Source organism: Vanellus vanellus (assembly GCF_965231255.1).
Source record: "Vanellus vanellus genome assembly, chromosome: Z".
In the NCBI taxonomy this organism is placed as follows: Eukaryota; Metazoa; Chordata; class Aves; order Charadriiformes; family Charadriidae; genus Vanellus; species Vanellus vanellus.
In genome coordinates, this window is record NC_138908.1 from 88,688,408 (window position 1) to 88,706,299 (window position 17,892).

Below are 17,892 nucleotides of genomic sequence, written 5' to 3' on the forward strand. Positions count from 1 at the left end.
ATGCTCATAAACTCCTAAATATTCTGAATTACAGCAGCCTCTTAAGCTCCCTTGCCCCCCAAAAAACACTAACAACAAAATAAATACCATAAAAACAAAGCCCCAAGGGGTGTGATTACTGTTTGGTAGCATGTGCAACCTTTGGATTGGGTGACTTTTCCTCGCTGGTAGTAAGCTGTCAAGCACCTAAATTTAGAAGTAAGAAATTGCTAGCATTTTGTTGCAGTCAAGCTCATTAATTTTTCCCCTCTTCCTCTAGCTTATGTACTTAACACACATGCGACAACCCTCCAGACCACAGGAAGTTTACAATGGACTATACTTTTGCAGGTATTTGAAAGAATCTTTTAAGTTTCATGCTCAAAGAACAACCCACAAAAAACGGAGCAGGGCAAGACTGAGAGCAAGCTGAGGCCTTATGTACTAGATTTTCCTCTATTGTGGCTACAAAAGGACTGGGAAAATAGGTGAAAAGGGTGAATTCCAAGAGACGGATAAGAAAGAAAACCATTCTAGCAATGTGCATTTCTTAGAGCGTCTTCCTTCATCCTCATGCAGCCTCTACTCACCTCCCCTGCTTCAAAGGGGCACCCCTCAGGTCACACAGCAATGCCACTGCGGTCCCCAACAAACCCTGTGACATTACATCCAGGTGTTTACGAGCTCTGGAAATAACCTCACTTCTTCCAGCTGCATCAGCTGGCGAGGCAAAGATTAGCTCTGCTTACAACCCGGGCCGTGCTTTGGGCTGCCTCAGCCACACGCAGCCCCCAGTCACGGCCCGCTCCCCCCGGAGCCGCTGCCTTGGCAACCAATTATTCAGCGCTGCATGTCTCATTTATTCTCTCTGGGATGTTTCAACTGGGTAACTGAGGTGGTCTATCCAAATAGACCTATAGGCTATACAAATTCATGCCTTTAAGTTAATTAATGGGAATTTAATTTAAGAAGAAAAAAGCTAGTTCCATTTCTTGGAGTATGTGTTCACTGCACCTGAAAATTCACTTTCCCAGTGCTTTTGCCTATGCCAGGACAGGCTGTATTAAGCCAGTAAGCTATAAAGGCTAAGGGAAAGGAAAGAAACAGACATTACAGGTCAAGAACTACTGCCTCGCACGCCAACTGCTGTTGCCATAATTTATTGGTTGCTGATTTAGACCTGTTTATATATGTAACATGCAAGATGAAGAAAACCAGTCATTTATTACAAAAATATGGATATCGCACAGCTCAACAGTTCTATGAATGGCAAATCCAGATCAACTCTCAGTGCTGGTAGCAACTGATGCACCTACCCATTTTTTTTTCTCTCTAGTAAAAGGAATTGCTTTATTTATGACTAAAAATCACACAGATGACTCAACACGTTAAATATTTAATTAAACCTGTTTGATAACTTGATTACAGCCAGAGAATCTGCTCAGATGCAGTAGCACAAGAGAACACGGAGCCAGCTAGGAAACATGGAACTGCTCACTATGAAAACCTACTTTAGCACGCAGTGGGAAAGCCCTGCTTGAACTACAGTTCATCTGGAGAGGACCACTAAGTCAGCATACAATGCCCAAATCCAATTCTATTTCAAAGATACCAGTTCCTTTGCATCTTCAACCACCCATTTCCGGTTTGAAAGAGATGGGAGAACCTTAATTTGGAAGGCACCACAAGCATCCCAGTGTCCACGAGCCAACAGCTGATGCTCTAAGGACACGTCCCCCCCTACTGTAATTCAGCACAGGTTGGGCGTGCACGGACCGACCCACTACAGCGCTTTGTCCACAGGTGTCAGGAAAAAGTAGCAAAGCGTACCTCAGCATCAGCCTCGGCATTTCTAACCAATAAATAACGTGCGAAAAACCACCCCGAACCCACGTCTCTTGCAGCGGAATTTTGTGCTCAATACTACATACCATGCTACTGCATAAACTCAAAGGGAACTTCCATTAAAAACAGTAGGAGCTAAAAAAGTGCAGCACTTAATATAATTATTCCCATTTTTATACTTTGCTGAGCTATTTAGATGATGTCTCTTCATACCATTCTCAGAGGTCAGCATTTGGGAATTTAAAGAGCTTGAACTCCCGATTTCTCCAACAGGAAACCACAAGAGAAAGCAGATTAAAGCAAATGAAAAAAATAATCATAATCAAATGCCCAGCATATTTTCTTTTAAATCACAGAAATTACAAGCAGAAGCGTATCTTGTTTTTTAAATGACAGCTTATCAGGATCTTTGTTTTATGTTGACTTGAGAGCATAAACACACCTACCAATTTTTTTCTAAGGCTTCTTCCAGTTAATTAGTAGCATTTTCCTTTAAAAAGGGGGTTTGTTTATTTTCCTTTTCCCATCCTAAATTAGTATTTGTATTTGCAAGAGGTTGCAGTAAGTCTTGTTCAGACAGGCTGTAGTATAGCCGAGCGTATCGTTCTTTTCCAAGCATCGGTGGCTCAGTTTTCTAGGAGTTTCTCACAAGGACGGCTAAGGTTTGCAGCGCTGGACAAAGCGTGGATAGAGACAGACATCTCGGATATGGTGTCTGTTCAGAATCCAGGTTAGGAACCGTTCTAATCCCAAACCATATCCACCATGAGGGCACGTACCATATTTTCTCTGTGAAATTAACATCAGAGAATAGATATTAAACATTTTCTTGTTATTTATAATATAATTGCAGTAATACCACCAGGAAAAAAAAAAAAAAACACGCAACCCCCTTCCAAGATTATTTTCTGAACGATGAGGCAAATGGACTATGCTCTTTTCAGGCAAGATACCTGTGTTTAGTTGTGCTGAGTTTCCTGGGGCAGTGTAAGGACTGGAAGAGCAAAATGGAAGGTGAAAAATAAAATCTTAACAATTCTTTTTCAGCTGCTTCCTTTCCTCGCCCCTTACACTAGCTAGAGCTTAGCTATTCAAGTCTGTGAAGACCAACCTCTGTTTATCTGATAACAAATGCTGCAGAAGTCATTACAAGAGGAACACACCCGCACAGACCAGTCTAACGAAGGTGATGTGGCACAGGCAGCACGCCACCGCAGCAAACAGCAGCAATCCTAACAATGGAAACTGCTACCCACTGCGTTTTGCCAGAGGTTAAATGATTATCTACTTCAGGCCACAAAAAACGTTTCCGATTTAGACTGCATCACCTTAACAGTTTAAAAAAAAAAAAATCAAATATCCTATCTGACAAGCAGCACGTGTACTCTGTCTTACAGACCTGATCGGTGTACCAGTAGTATGGTGTGGGATCAATGCCCTCTCTCTTATAGCCTTCAAGCAGCTCCTCGCTGTCCCAGGTACGCATAGAGCCTCCCACAATTTCACCAACGTTAGGCATCAGCACATCAACCTACGACACACAGCATGAGATCAAACTATTACAGTTAAGCTGCCTGCAGGAGGGGAAGGAAGAGTAGCCCAAACTTAAAATTGTATTTCCATAGCAAATTCTACCACGTAGTTTTAATTCTCCGTGACAGGAAGGAAGGTAATTCCTTCCAGACCCAATTTATAGATGGAATAAGCTGACTGACTAGCTGCTCTAACTTAACCTCTAATGCTCTTGGCCACATTGGACTGTAAAACAAACAAACAAACAAACCCCCAAAACCAAAAACCAACCCAAAACCAACAACAGCCCCCCCAAAACCAAAAACACCCCCCCAGAAAACCACACCACAAACACGGCAGCATTGCTAACAAGCCCCGCTGTCCCTGGCTGCCAGGCAGCTCACGTTCAGACAGCACAGTCCCCAAGAAGTCACACAAGCGTTGTCATCAGACTGGCACGTACCTGAGGTCGGTGAAGAGCATGCTCACTGTGACATTTTATTAGCACTTCAGAGCTGCTTTCTTAATTTCTACAGGATCAACAAGCCATGCCAAGAGACACCCAAAACTAAACCCGGTAAGAATTCTCCAAGACCCTCCTGTAGTACTTACAGTACTTACTCCCTTTATGCTCACTCCCACTGACATTCCCCACCCTAGTTAGAAGCCTGCAACACTACACAAATACCAACTTACAGATTCGGTAAGCCGGGAGTCGTCCTGACAGCGCTGCATATAGAAAGACTTTATCTCTGCAGGAAATCGGCACAACAAGATTGGCTCATTAATGGTGTCTGTCATCAACCTCTCGGGAGCTTCAGGAATATCCTAAGGTTAAAGAAGACTTTATTAATATTTAAAACCAAACCCACTCCAATACTTTGAGTCCCACAAAGCCAGTTTCAGACCACACACATCCTCACATTCGTCATAACGTATCTATGTTTTAAAAACAAACTTATCCTGTAAGAAAATAATTTATATTTAGAAGCATACATGGTAGGGGGAAAAGAAAATCTGTTCAATTAAAATCCAAGTCTTCCCAATCTTTCAGACAGGAATCTGAGAAAAACCAAACCTGAAATGTAGACTTTCCAAGCAACCAGCAAACGCTGAAGAGCCTTACCTCCTTCCTCCCCGATACTATTTTCCACAGCCCTCAATGCTAAGAAGTTTCAGTGTTTCTTTGTTATGTACATGGGCTACTTTTTAAAAACCTTAACTGATCAGTTACATAGATGAGGTTATTTGGTTATTTAGGTGAAGTTTTCAGACTGAAATTTGATAAGCTGTGACACACCTACCAGAAGTTTCATTTTGATCAATTCAGCAAATTTATTGTTTAAAAACTGGGAAGAAGTGAAGGATGACACCACAGTTACACAGACAGACCGGGAACATCAGTGATGATGTGATCATGGCTTGCTAAATGAACACACTTTGTTCAGTCAAAACCACTCTCGTCTACCCCTAAATGTTTGCTTTGAACTTTTATTCTGGCAATGGTGTCACACTTTTCTTATTCTGCATTAAAGTCAGAAGATTAGATTTTTTCTGTAATGGGAAAAGACAGCCCGCACCCATTACGTGTTTTAACCCAACTGCACGCTGCATTACAGCGCTGCCTGCTGCGGAAGCGGGGCAGGAGGAGCCAACTACTGCGCGCACAGCAAGGAAAGTGGCAGGAACACAGGCCCTGGGCAAGGGCAGCTCCCAAAGCGAGTGTCAGCCCACAATGGCGGAGAGGAGGTCAGAACCCTTATTTCCCTCTGGGACCTTACATTCAGTGCAGTTTGAAGGCCTTTTCCTCCCTTTAACTCTATCATCTTTGATACAGATGGGAAAAAATACAGCAAAAAACCCAACATAAACAATTTTGAGCTGCCAAGGTTCTCTTGGATATGCTGTGTAGACCAATTAGATGATCTCCTCCTAAAAATCTCACTTCTCTTAAATCCTTTGATGAATATGGCTACACCGTCAAGTCCTCTTGAGCTCCTTCAAATCATTTTGTCTTACATGCTGGAGAAGCACGAGATGGAACAGCTGGACAGATTCCACTTGAATTCCAATGTTCAAAGCCATCACGTGGAAACCCAGCCCACGCTTGCATTCCCCACTGCAACATCACCACACCTTTCAGCACAGGCCAGATAAAAATCAGGCCTTGCTGCAGTTTAGAGCAAAACTCCCTTTAACTTACACGGGACCAGAATTTCACTCCTTACCGATACAATTCCACACAAAACACAGCACATTCACACTGCAACAGTACGCCCAACAGCATCACGGCCCAAACACCCTGTTCTTCAAGGGACTTACACACCCTTAGTGCAGGGCAGAGGGAGTCTGTTTGGGTTTAATCCCTAAAGAGCCTCGGAAAGACTTACTTCCCCAAACTCGTAATAAGTGCCATCCTCCTTCTTCACATCATGCTCCTTTAACCACTCAATGGCTTCAGAATAGTTCATTCGTCGGAAAGGACGTTTAGGGGGCTTGAAGCCCTGTAAATAAGAATAGACATAACAACAGTGGGAAAAGTAGCATTTTTAAAGAAGAATACTTTTCTAGTTGATCAGCAAGTCCACTTCCAGACTCGAAGTGTACACACTACTCTTTCCAGCTCATACACCAACAAATTATTACTTAATAAACAAATCAAGCTCAGTACTGAAAAGCAAGAACCAAACACAACCATCTTCCAAGCCCAGTAAAGCTCACAGAAGAGATGCTGAAAAAGATGTCACGAGAGAAAAGTGGTTTCAAAGCTGTTTCCCTTTCCGTACAAATTCACTGCACACACAGGTGTTTCAAACTGAGCCACCAGCAGAGCTTCCACACGCAAGCCCACAGAAGAATGGTTTTGCTTCCCTGCACACAGAACGGCTTCAGAACCTGCCTTTGTGAGGTGGCTTGTGCTTCTGCTATCTCCTACCTCCTGTCCCCTGTCTCAGCCCAAATTTAAAACCGAACCTCCCAGTGTTCAGCAGGAAAACAGGTCAAAATCACAGGGACGACTGAGCTTGTATGCGCTCTGAGAGAAAAGCTAGTGCTGGAGATAAAGTTAGCAGTCTCTTCAACCCATCTTCTTTGCAAAGGCAGCTGAAGACAAAGGGCCTCTGACAAATGAAAATAGCTTTGCAGAGCTCCACATTCCAGGGCAGAAGGTAAAACACCAGTTGTTTCATTGCTCCCTTGTGCTCAATCTGCAAGTACCAGCCGATCAATATTACGAGCTCTGGGATAGAGGTTTTTATTCCACTGGTACAGTACACGTTGCAATAAATCCCAGCACATTGCTGGCTCCTGGAACTTGTCAGCAGGGAACTTCTTCCCCCACAGTCCCTTGCTTCTGGAAGAGTCATTACCAGCCTCGCAGCATTTTCATTCTTTTGATGTTATTTAATATTTTTCTTATTATTACTAATAGCAAGCAAGCAGAGCTCACTGCCATGCCCTGCTTTCCCCGGATCAGGAAAGGCTAAAGATCCTATTTTTTGGCTATTCATGCCTGTTCCACATTGGCTGCCTACCGGGTTGAGGTCATGCAGTAAGCTTGATGCAGGCGATTTCAAGACTCTGTCTACTACATCACAAACCAGGCTCTCCAGACGGTCCAATAAATCCTCAAAAGTTATAAAAGGGCATTCAGCTTCAATGTGAGTGTATCTGAAACACAAAGTCATGCCCTTACACAACCACACACAAGCAACAAATCTTTAGCTATGAAAAAAATTCTAACAAGAAAAAAAAAAAACAAGAACACGCACTTTTGTCCCCTTTTTCATTTCTCCCACTTCTACACTGTAAAGAAAATAAAGCCATAAAAAAACCAAGGAAGACAACAGCATGAACTGTATTTTCTGAAAAGACAAAGCTCCCTAAAAACGTATCCGCTCTCTTTCAACCAGATATTCCTTTACCAAATGTCAATGGAAGATGACCAGCTGGACAGTCACGGAGACAAGGTATTACACCCCCCCAAATATACTTTTGCTCAGTCCTTCCGCATTAGCGCTATGCTGTCTGCTCACTGTACATTATGTCATCTAACAGCCTGCTACTCCTCTGCTTTATAAATTCACTCATACATAAGGAGCAAAGAAGTATACTCTCTCCATACTCTGCCAAGTGTCTGCGGGTCCTGGATTGCTCAGCTCTGTATGACTGAGCAACGCAGAAAACATCTCCTAACGCTGGAATGCAGGTCTCCAGGTAGAGCTGGGACGACTGCGTTAGGTATGCCTCTTCACCAAAATAATCCAGTTTGAACAGGGTAGAGCCTCCTTCCACCTGCGTCTGGACTAAGGTTGGTGGTGTGACCTGTTAAAGAACAAGACTGTCATTACTGGAGTGAAGAATTAAGGACAATGATGACAACACATAAGAGCAGTGATGGAAGCATTTGGACTAAGGTTGGTGGTGTGACCTGTTAAAGAACAAGACTGTCATTACTGGAGTGAAGAATTAAGGACAATGATGACAACACATAAGAGCAGTGATGGAAGGCACGCTCTTCCAGAACACCATTTAAAAAGCCCTTGTATGCATGCATGCATGCAAGTACTTCAGTCTGGTATCCTTCAGCACGTTAAAGAGAGGAACGCAGGCTGGGTGTGAATCATGCTGTAACGCTTACACGCCTCAGGAGTGACTACACACCTTTGAGATCTATGTCTATGAAAGCAATCAAATAATACTTTCCTAACAAACAGCTTTCCTTTTGCGCCTTTCAGTCAATTAGAAAGTCTACACAGTTTTTCAGGAAAAAGCGTTGAAGTCAGGACATTAAAGTAGTCATTTGCTGACAAGGGAAAATACACTTACTTCATAATATCCATTGGCAAAGAAATGATCCCTGAAGGCCTGTACTACCATGGAGCGCACCTTGAAGATTTTGGACATATTCTCGCCTCGAATCATCATGTGCCTGTTGTTAAGTTGCACATCAACCTCCGAATCCTCATTGAGTAGATTGTCAGCCCCTCCTGCTGGGGCCAGACCAATAAGCTCCCAGTAATCACAGTTCAGCTCGTGGCCTCCCGGAGCCTGCCAATTTGAAGAGAAACAAACATTTCAGATGTCCACGTTTTGCCCCTTGGATGTCACCATCTGGCATCGTGGCAGAGGTGCTAATCCAGTTTAAACAAAGGATGCGAAGATCCCGATTGCGGTATTTTCAAAGGGACTGCTTTGTAACTCAGTCATACCACGCTTGGAAGTGCCACTTGTAACCCACTGTGAGTCTGTCAGACTTAACCTGAATGGGATTGAGTTCCGCCGTCAGATAACGAGAAGCCGCCCTGTGCCGTGTGCCGCGGCAGAGCAGGCAGAGCACCCGCGCCAGGGCTCAGCGTGCCCAGCTGCCCGGGCTGCAGACCAGACCTCTTCATTGCTGGTCTCACCAGCTCCCCCGTGTGGGTCACAGTAGGGCTTCTGGCCCCTAAAATGGTATTTTTTTCATTCACAGTATTTTCAGGGTACAAATGCAGATTTTAAAAATCTAATCAACAGATTTTTACAAATCTGGTGGGTTTGTTCCCTAAAAGCATTGTATCACTGTGGTGAGACATGAAAACATGATGTGTTTTCAATATCTGAAACATTATGAGCAGTAACATACTACGAGTTACTTATGATGACCAAACTGCAAAGTTGTTAAAAAAAGTGATCCTTGTTTGGCTGCATTTATTTTTCAAAGCCCCAGTAGCGTAAGCTACGAAGGAAAGGAGATCTTGCTAACTTCTGATCGGCAAACACAACATTTAACTGAGCTTGGCTCTCTAACCTTAGGTCGGTGTCTTGGGGATAAGACCCGAGTGGCAGGGACAACCAGAATAATTAAGCTTATCCAAATTTCATTTGCAAAACATGCCAGTAATGGCCAACAGTACATGACTTACGAGCAAACTGAATTATCTGCAAAGCACCACAAAAGGTTAACAAAGTTTTAACCTTATTTTACACTACAGGCAGCCACAGCGAGGGACTACTTTGCTCAGGTATTGTCTAATATATCTTGGAAACAGAAGCAATATAACACTCTAAAATGTGAATTTTTTTTTCAGATGTTTCTTCTCCCTGTTATCTTACTAGAGTTAGTACACTTACTCAAGAGACTATAGATTACCAATCCACACAAAAGAATAACTCTCACTGCAAGAGTTGATGAAAATTTTCAATACGTATCTAAAGGAAGAGGTAAACTTACAGACTAGCAAGATTAAACATATATCTGTCCTCTGAATTTCAACATTACTGCTTTGCTTTCTCCTTCAAAAAAAAAAGGACATTTCTATAAGCAGCTATCAAGAGCTCACGTCTTAAAAGGATGACTTAGGATTTAATAGAACAAATGTGGCCTGAGCTTGCTTGCTGTTTCTGCATCACAAGTCAAGTTTTGCAGCACAGACACAACTTACTATTGTCTCTCAGTCACCTTTTAATAACTAAGATAGAAGCCTTACAAGAATTTTCACTAAATATCCTGATGCAGTCCTGCATGTCCCACTGAGTTGCCGTCACAGGTTCCCGCCTGAGTTCCTGCCTGCAGTCTGAACCTTTTTTATGGGCCATCCTTCACACACAGCTGCTTAACATGGCATTAGCCCTAACTCCAGATTCAAACAATTTTCCAAACAGTAACAGTTTGTAGATCTAGACTGGAAGGAGGAAGGCACAAGGCAGAAGCAGCATCATATTTTGAGACCTAAAATCACACCTGCCCAGACCTTAATCTGAGACCACCATTATGAACAAAGTTGTACAACACAAGCTGTAGGAAACTGCCTGTTCATACACCTGCCAAGCGCTGGAGGGCAAATCCAACATGGTGAAGAGCCGACAAACCCACCTCAGCAAAAGGCGAGTCAATCTCAAATTCTTAGCCTCGCAAAATAAAAACTTAATAAACTTCTTGTTGGGGGAAAAATAAAGCTATGTCTGACATAGTTTTCCACCATTATGTTCTAGGAAATATCTATGGGACATATCAGTGGAAAATTGTTTCAGGCAAAAGCAGAACAGTTGCATAGTTCACCTGTCACACGCTGAACTGTGGGGGACAACGGGAGCTTTGGGATGTTTGTTCTGTTCTCTAAACCAAATTCCCACTGAAATAATCTAATAATTATTTCTGTCTCTGCTTCTCCTTCCATCAGGAAAACGATGAACTGTTAAAGAGAGGGTGAACCCAAACATACTACCTCCCGTACCTGCTTGCCTTCAGGAACAAGGTTCAGCATACCATACACCGCAACGCTGCTCTCCGTAGAAAGAATGAGCCCGTTGTAACACTGACACTACAGAGAGAAAAAGAAACAAAGGCACAGTTACGGTAATTTTTTATTTTTAGTTCTCCTATGATGTCTCTTGGAGTAACAGGCAAGATTAACTCATAGTCACTTCTAAATAGTTCTCACACTGACAAAAAAAGTCTAGTGGTAGGAGATGCAATTTAACAATACTACACTTAATCAGTGGGTTTAGGAGAACTTCCAACCATCTATATAAAAGGAAAACGGATGAGGTATGAACACTTCACTTATTTAATGACAGAACATAATTAAACCATCACAACTTACCAGTTCATCCGAAAGGACACACTGAAGAAAACCTGTGCCATCTCTCAAAACAATGAACATCAAATTTTTTCCTAGTTAAAAAGAAAAGAAAAAAAACACGCAGAGCGCCTCAGCCTTATTCACCAATCCATTTGAACAGACAACACGGGGACAGCATGTCCCAAGACAGACAAATCACTGATGTGCAGATTATTAGAGAAGGACCATGATCACATTTGTCCATTTTAAAAAACAAAGATGCTCTAGGTAAACACTGAATCACTAGCACAGTTACAGAAGCCTTTCACAGAGCTGTATTTTGTATAACAGGTCAAAGTAAGTTTCAACAGACACCAAGAGCAAAGCCTGCTCCAGCCTCAAGAGGGCTGGGCTTGCACCACCATGCCATGGCCTCAGATGTCCCTCCGGTCCTGAGGGACTACAAGTCTGCGCGCAGAAACGCGGAATGAACAGGCCCAGGGTACAGCCAACATGGACAAAATCATGTCACCCTGGTCACCCACCTCTCCACAAAAGCATCTGCTTACAACAATAATTCCCTAGAATCTGCTCAGGATACCCAGATCCACAACTGCTTTGACAAGTCCTTCAGTCATACCTGTGGAGTCAGAACCACCTCTGCCGTGCACTTCCACGCCCCGGCTGAAGCCGCCTTGCTAACCAGAATACCGATGATTTTGATAGCAAGTACTACTCGCTGAACTTACTTTAAAAGGAGTCACGCTACTTTAGATAACTTTACAATTCCAATTTGCTGATTTCACTACGAGCAGATGCTAGTTAGCTCCTCGCTTTGCAGGATTTGTTTAAAACACAAAATCAGTCTTCTGAAGAAATTCTGCAGGTCTGGCTTTCAAACTGAAAATCCCGGAAGATTTCAACTATGAAATGTCTATATGCTCATACATCACGCAGAATTTTCAGTGTTGCAGTGACCACTGTGATAAACCAAAGACGACATCTAACTGATGGTTTAAAAATTAAAGAATAGGTGCTGTCTGATTCATTGCAAGCATCCAGATTTGGAAGGCTACTGAATTTGTGCCATCCCTCTGCACAGGTTCAGTAACTTCTAAATGCTTGTGGTTTACCTTGCCTCCGTAATCTGTGAATCCAGCCAAAAATCTTCACTCTCTGGCCTCTGTAAGCTTCCAGAGCATCGATCTTTACCTGTAAAGCACAGAATAAAAGCAATTAAATAGAGAAATGACTCACCCTTTAGATGGTGTTTTCCACATAATTACTTAGAATACAAGTGTATATGACATCTCCCTCCCAAAACGGCTCCTCCCAGCAGCACTTGAAGCAAAGTTCCACCCAAGAACAAGCGCAGCTGTCAATACGGGACAGCTGTTTAGTAAGGAAAGAGTACTTTAGCGAGTTATATCGCAGGCAGTATGTTCGGACAGCATTTCCAGACTTCAGAGTCCTTTCTATTGAGCAGGCTTGCTTTGCCATGTAGAAACTAAGGACTTTAATAGCTTTTAAAGAAGCTCATTTTGCATTTGACCGAAAGAAGACATGAAAACACATTACAGCTCACACCTTAAGACGTGAGTACTCAGGTACTACTGGAAATCCAAGGTGCATTAAACCACCAAAACCTTGGAAAGGATGCCTCAAATATTTTTGGGCACTCTGAATGCACTCTGGTTTAATTTCTGAAGACATTCAATAGACGAGTTCAGTTAGCAGCCAAAGAAGCAGAGGACCTGGAATCTGACATCGGTGTATCTATACATGTAGCTGAGGTACCGACACTGCATAGTCAGAACAATTAACCCAGCAGGTGCCTTCAAAATGCATCCTGCCTCTGGCAGTTAAAGGCTGCCACAGTGCATCAGTGTAGAAGAGACTGATTTCTTTCCCAAAGAGCAGCCATGGGAGTGCAGGGCTCCAATCAAAACCATCTTCCACACATGTATGCAGAAAGCCCTTCTACACAGGGTCTGTGCAAAAACCCATCACGCAGCAGCACATACAATCTCTGTTTACTAAGCGAAGGACTGCACCAAACCACCAAATCCAGCAACACTCTACAAACAGCCAAATAAGAACGTCTCAATAACTTAAATTACGTCCTGTAACCAGCACTGCTTCTTCCCACCACTGCAATAATCAAACAAAGCAAAACAAAGCAAAACTAACGAACTGTCTCAAACAGAAGTATGGTCGCTAGCAGCAGACAAACGCAGACACAGAGAAGTCTGATGCGTGAACTACGAAGGTTCAGATACCCACCAAGTGCATGAGAACGACCGGAGTCTGTATACTAGAGCACACAGATAACCAGAAAAATCAAAGTTACATTTATGGACAGCAAAAAGACAGCGGCCTTCAACAGCTGCCAGAGACACAAGGCAGAGACAGACTCCATTCTTGTGCAGACAGGACACTACAACACAGGCCATGTATCAAGCACACTAGATCTTACACATTTTGGCTCTGGAAGGCTAGGATCATTCTTGATAACAACTTTCTTAGCTTCCTCCAGGTTCTTCTCTCTTCTCAACAGATCTTCTGCCTGGTGTAAAAAAAATTAATGTATCAAATAGCTGTAACCAGGCTTTATAAGATTTGCACTTTTTAGTTACTGGAGACTATAGTGTACATTTACAGACGTAGATCTCACAAAAAGTCTTGACGTTATCCTGCTGGGGCCTAAACCTGCCCTAATGCAAGACCAGGATGAGAAACAACGTTCACTTTTTCCAGAAAGCCTAAAGGCAATAGATTGCAATTATTCAAAACTCACTCAGTTTCAGCCATTTGCCTGTCCTAATCCAAACAAAGGCAAGTCGCAAATGTGTAAACCAATTACACTGATGCAGAACAAACCAAAGCGTTTTTGGAGGGGTGAGAATGACAACAATGCTGCTTCATGTTTTTGGAAAAGAAAGCTGGTATGCTTCCTCCAACTTGGCATCATCTGCAACCTACCTCCTTCTTCTCCTTAGCTTCGTTCTTCATTTGTTCCCTGTGCCACAGCTTTTTGACATTTTTCATCTGCGACTTTGAAATAATGGCCCATCTCTAAATGAATCCAAGGAGAGAGCAGAAGATAAAAGATTAGATTTGTGTCCCTTCACACAAAGGAGCACTAAAATAATTTCTACTAGGAAGCTCTAATGTTACAGCACCTCGTTTTCTTTTTGCGAATCCACATAAATAGTAGGAAACGGTTCCTTTCCTGCTGTCATCAAAGCCTAAAAAGGGGGAGAAAACAACAGAATCAACAGCACTGCAAATAAACTAAATCATCCTTAAAGAGTCTGAGCAGACATTCTACTTCTGATCCTGCTGGTCAGAGTTGCAAAAACAGGTAAAAAATTTGTATTTAGAAATACAGGCCAATCAGTTGACCTAAAGCACAGTTCCCTCTTCAAAACAAACAGCAGTTTTCCACAGTTACCTTTAAAACAGTCTTGAATGGTTTCTTTTGTGTCCCATCACCAGTGGAATCATTGCCCTCTCGTTCAGAAACATACAGCTCCTCTGTAATACATGACAAATGCAGGCAATTACTCAAAAAAATCATCCATGGAAACGTTCAAGAAGAAACTGGAAACACACATGGATATAAAATCTTCACAGTTATCAGCAACAATAAACCTTCGAAACCCACAAGTTGGTTAGAGAGAATAAGAGTTATTTAATATTTTCCATTCTAAAAATCAATCCATGCAGTAAGCATGTTATGCTGAAGTCTCAAGGACTCCCAAGGTACGGAACTCTTGAAAGTCACTGGCTACATATCAGGAACCAAAACGGAAGCAGTCTTTTACAGAAATAACTCTTTCTAGACAAGCTGGGAGCGGGTGAAATTGAGAAACGCCAGAGGTCAGGTCAACTTTCAGCCCACTGATAGCCGAGAAATGAACTGCAAATTAAAAGCAAAAGCAGTGACACTTCCTCCTTTGCCCAGCGCCTGGACAGAGTGCCCGGGCGCACGGGCCTGCGCTCCGCAGCCGCAGAGCGCTCCCGCCGTTCCCCGCCCAGGCGCTCCCAGCCCACGGACACGCCAACCCTTCCGCTCCCGTGGGTGCGCTCGGTCCCAGCTCCCGGGGCTCGGCGCGGCTACAGCCTCCGCCTGACGGCCACGCCATCCCGCCCCCGCAGAGCCCCGGCCTCCCCGTGGGCGCCCCCCGCCCGGCTGCCCCGGGCCGTCCCCGCAGCCCCCCCAAGGCACACCCCCAGCCCTCCTATCGCTCCCACGGCTTCTTTCGTCCCCACCCTAAAGCCGGCGCTCCCCTTCGGCCGCCGCCCAGAGCGGCCGCCGCCGCTATCTTCTGCCCGGCCCAACCGCCCCGCAGCGCCAGCCGCTGCCCGCTGCCCCCCGGGCCTCACCCAGGACCAGCGCCGCCGTGCGCCCCAGCACCTCTCCCGCCATGGCCGCCGCCCGCACTGCCGCAGCCGCCCGCCGGAAGTGCCGTCACCGCGCTTCCGCTGCCATGAGCCAATCCGCCGCCGCCTTGCATCAGCCGCCCGGCCCGGCCCGGCCCTGGGCGGAGGGGCCGCGGGCGCCCCCGGAACCGGCCGGGGGTCAGCGCCGGGGGCTGCCGGCCGTGCACAGCCGGGGGATTCAGCTGTTGCCGCAGCGCGGCGGGCGCGCCTGCAGGCAAAGGGCAGGGGCCGGGAGCGGAGCACCGGCACCAGCTCCGGGAATGGACTGAGTCAGGCGGCGGTTGTGAGGAATTACGTTTCTACCGAGAAACTTACTTCCTCTCAGCTTCTCCCAGTTCGAGACTTCGGGAAGCGTGGCGCAGGCTGGGTCGGTGTTGGTGGTCCTGCAGGGGTCGTTTTGCCCAAGGGGTAAACCCACGTTGCCAAAGCAACCTCACGCGGCCCAGCGTGAGCTCCGCCATCGCCGCCTGCGCGGGAGCACGGTCCCGGCGGGAAGAGCGCTGGAGCGGGCGCCCGGCCAGCCGCCTGCCCACCTCCGTGGCAGCTACGGCCTCCTCGCGTTTTGGTCACCCTTCTCACAGTCAAACCTCAGCTTCTCGTGACCAGTCAAAGCCAAACAATCGTTATCTAGGACAAACGTTCGTCCTTAGTCTCCTTAGAAATAAAAGGAATATACCCACCTTAATTTATGTATTTAATATTTTAATATTACACACGTTTTTAGAGTCCAACGTGTGGTGGCGCTTGGTTTTTTTCTTTTTTTTTTTAAAGACCAACCCCATCTGTTTTAACGAGAGATTAGTTGTCTCCATTTCCTACTTCAGCTCCTCTCACACTTCTGTTCTTACCCATATACTTATTAGAAGAGAAGCTGTAAACTTTAGGATATTTATTTGCATTAAATTTTTGAAATGTACATTCCCTTAAACAAGAGCTGTATATCACAATTTTTAGTATAAAACCATTTCCGTAATCAGCCTTAGTCCAGGAGTCAGATGTAGATAAAAGCGAAATATTCATGCATCTCACCTTGAAGAGTAAAAGTATGTGCAAATGTAAAGAGACTCTCGTAAGAACACTTTTACTTTGTAAGAGTCGACTCAACTAGCAAGTGAAATACGTTCCATCTAAAAGTGACTGTTCTCTAGTTATCCATAGACTGTTGGATCTAAAAGTGAAATGAACAAACTTTTGCCAGCCCAAAGGGCGGCTTTCCAGAGATCAGATACATCTGTTCATAAATATCCTGTATAAGTAGGCACAAAAAGATTCCAGAGTTGGAAAGACAGGCAGGCAGAGAAACAAAGAGCAAGTGAGAACAAAACGCTGTTAACTATTGACATGGATCTCTTTATTCCAGGGGAACTGGCTATGAAAGCACTACCGGCGTATCACTGGTGCTAACAAGGGGCAAAGAACGCTCACTCTTGGTTTGAGTGCAGCAACCTGTAGTCAACCCGAAGAAAGAGAAAGGCACAGAAACCACACCTATAAATGTCAGAATTCCTAATGAAATCTGACGCTGACTGAAGTTTATCCCCAGATATATCTTAATCTGAGGCTGTACAAGCTCGGATGAGAATATCTGGCGCCCTCTCCAAAGACTGATCATCTGGTTTGCCATTGTGACTGTGCAATTTAATGAAATGGCGCACACAAGGTAACGGCGACTCAGCGGTTTCCTTCCCAAGACAAAATATGAAATGTAGCTGCAGTTTTGTACCAACGTATTATTAAAATGTGAAAAAAGTTTGCAATTCCAGGCATCACTAAAAAAAAATAATTCCAATGCTGGGTTTTCATTCCCCAGCACACATATCCTTCACTTTCACATTACACAGAAATCAGTTGCACAAGGATTAGTAGCTCTGTCGAGAACTCTTGGTCTTTCTATGTTTCCAGTAGTCCAAAACCAAGAAGTTCTGCGATAAACCATAAAAATCTTCACATCCTTATGCCATTTGGTTAAAAAATATCCTGAGTTTTTTAAAAAAAAAATTTTGTGCAATTATTGGGATAAGAAGCTTCTCCCAAAACACAGTTAATCAGCTTGTTTCACGGGCATCTCTGCCTTCCATCACGCTGTTGCCCAGGACTGCATCTAAAGGAGCCCGTTTCTTCCGTATGCTGCGTCCTGAAGCAATAAGGTCAGCATATCCCCGCTGATGGGAGAAAGCATAAGCAGAACGACGGCCAGACATCCCTCGGCGGAAAGCACTCTGCCTTCGCCTCGACTGTTGTTCTTCTGCCATGTATTTCTTGCGGTTCTTCTGAATCTTCATGCATGGAAAGACAGATTCGTTTATGGGTTACAAGGGGAAACAGCTTGTTTGCGTTTACTATCCGGGAAACAACCTGATACTGTTTTACATCCCTAAACTGCTTAACAGGAAGGTTCTCTTCTTTAGATTTGACTTTGTTAGAAACAAGAATATACGCAGTAACACATCGCTGTTTCAGGAAGACTTACTGTATTATTTTGAACTTCATTCTTTTAATTTATCTTTAAATGTCTTTAATTGAAGTGGACTGCAGATACGTAATTGAAAGCTATTCCTGTATTGTCATG

General features: G+C 44.2%; 1 protein-coding gene across 1 annotated transcript; it reads right to left on the reverse strand.

The window, feature by feature from the left end:
- Nucleotides 1-1,359: 1,359 nt before the first annotated feature.
- NARS1 (asparaginyl-tRNA synthetase 1) lies at nucleotides 1,360-15,332 on the reverse strand. The gene is made up of 15 exons (XM_082497159.1): nucleotides 15,267-15,332; nucleotides 14,332-14,414; nucleotides 14,060-14,125; nucleotides 13,860-13,952; nucleotides 13,354-13,443; nucleotides 12,011-12,089; nucleotides 10,920-10,990; nucleotides 10,551-10,637; nucleotides 8,164-8,385; nucleotides 7,460-7,659; nucleotides 6,870-7,005; nucleotides 5,727-5,840; nucleotides 4,033-4,164; nucleotides 3,224-3,355; nucleotides 1,360-2,613 (listed from the first exon to the last, which is right to left on the reverse strand). Exons 1-15 carry the CDS (start codon nucleotides 15,307-15,309, stop codon nucleotides 2,482-2,484), a joined length of 1,680 nt encoding a protein of 559 aa, XP_082353285.1. The 5' UTR covers nucleotides 15,310-15,332; the 3' UTR covers nucleotides 1,360-2,481.
- Between the last annotated feature and the right edge of the window lie 2,560 nt (nucleotides 15,333-17,892).

What these genes read in the sequence shown, in the direction of transcription:
- NARS1 (XM_082497159.1), bottom strand. Translation starts at nt 15,309, where the DNA reads ATGGCGGGAGAGGTGCTGGGGCGCACGGCGGCGCTGGTCCTGG. An exon ending in CATTCAAGACTGTTTTAAAG is followed by an intron (nt 14,126 to 14,331) that starts GTAACTGTGGAA and finishes CCCCCTTTTTAG; the next exon opens with GCTTTGATGACAGCAGGAAA. An exon ending in ACCCGCAGACACTTGGCAGA is followed by an intron (nt 7,006 to 7,459) that starts GTATGGAGAGAG and finishes TTTGTGTTTCAG; the next exon opens with ATACACTCACATTGAAGCTG.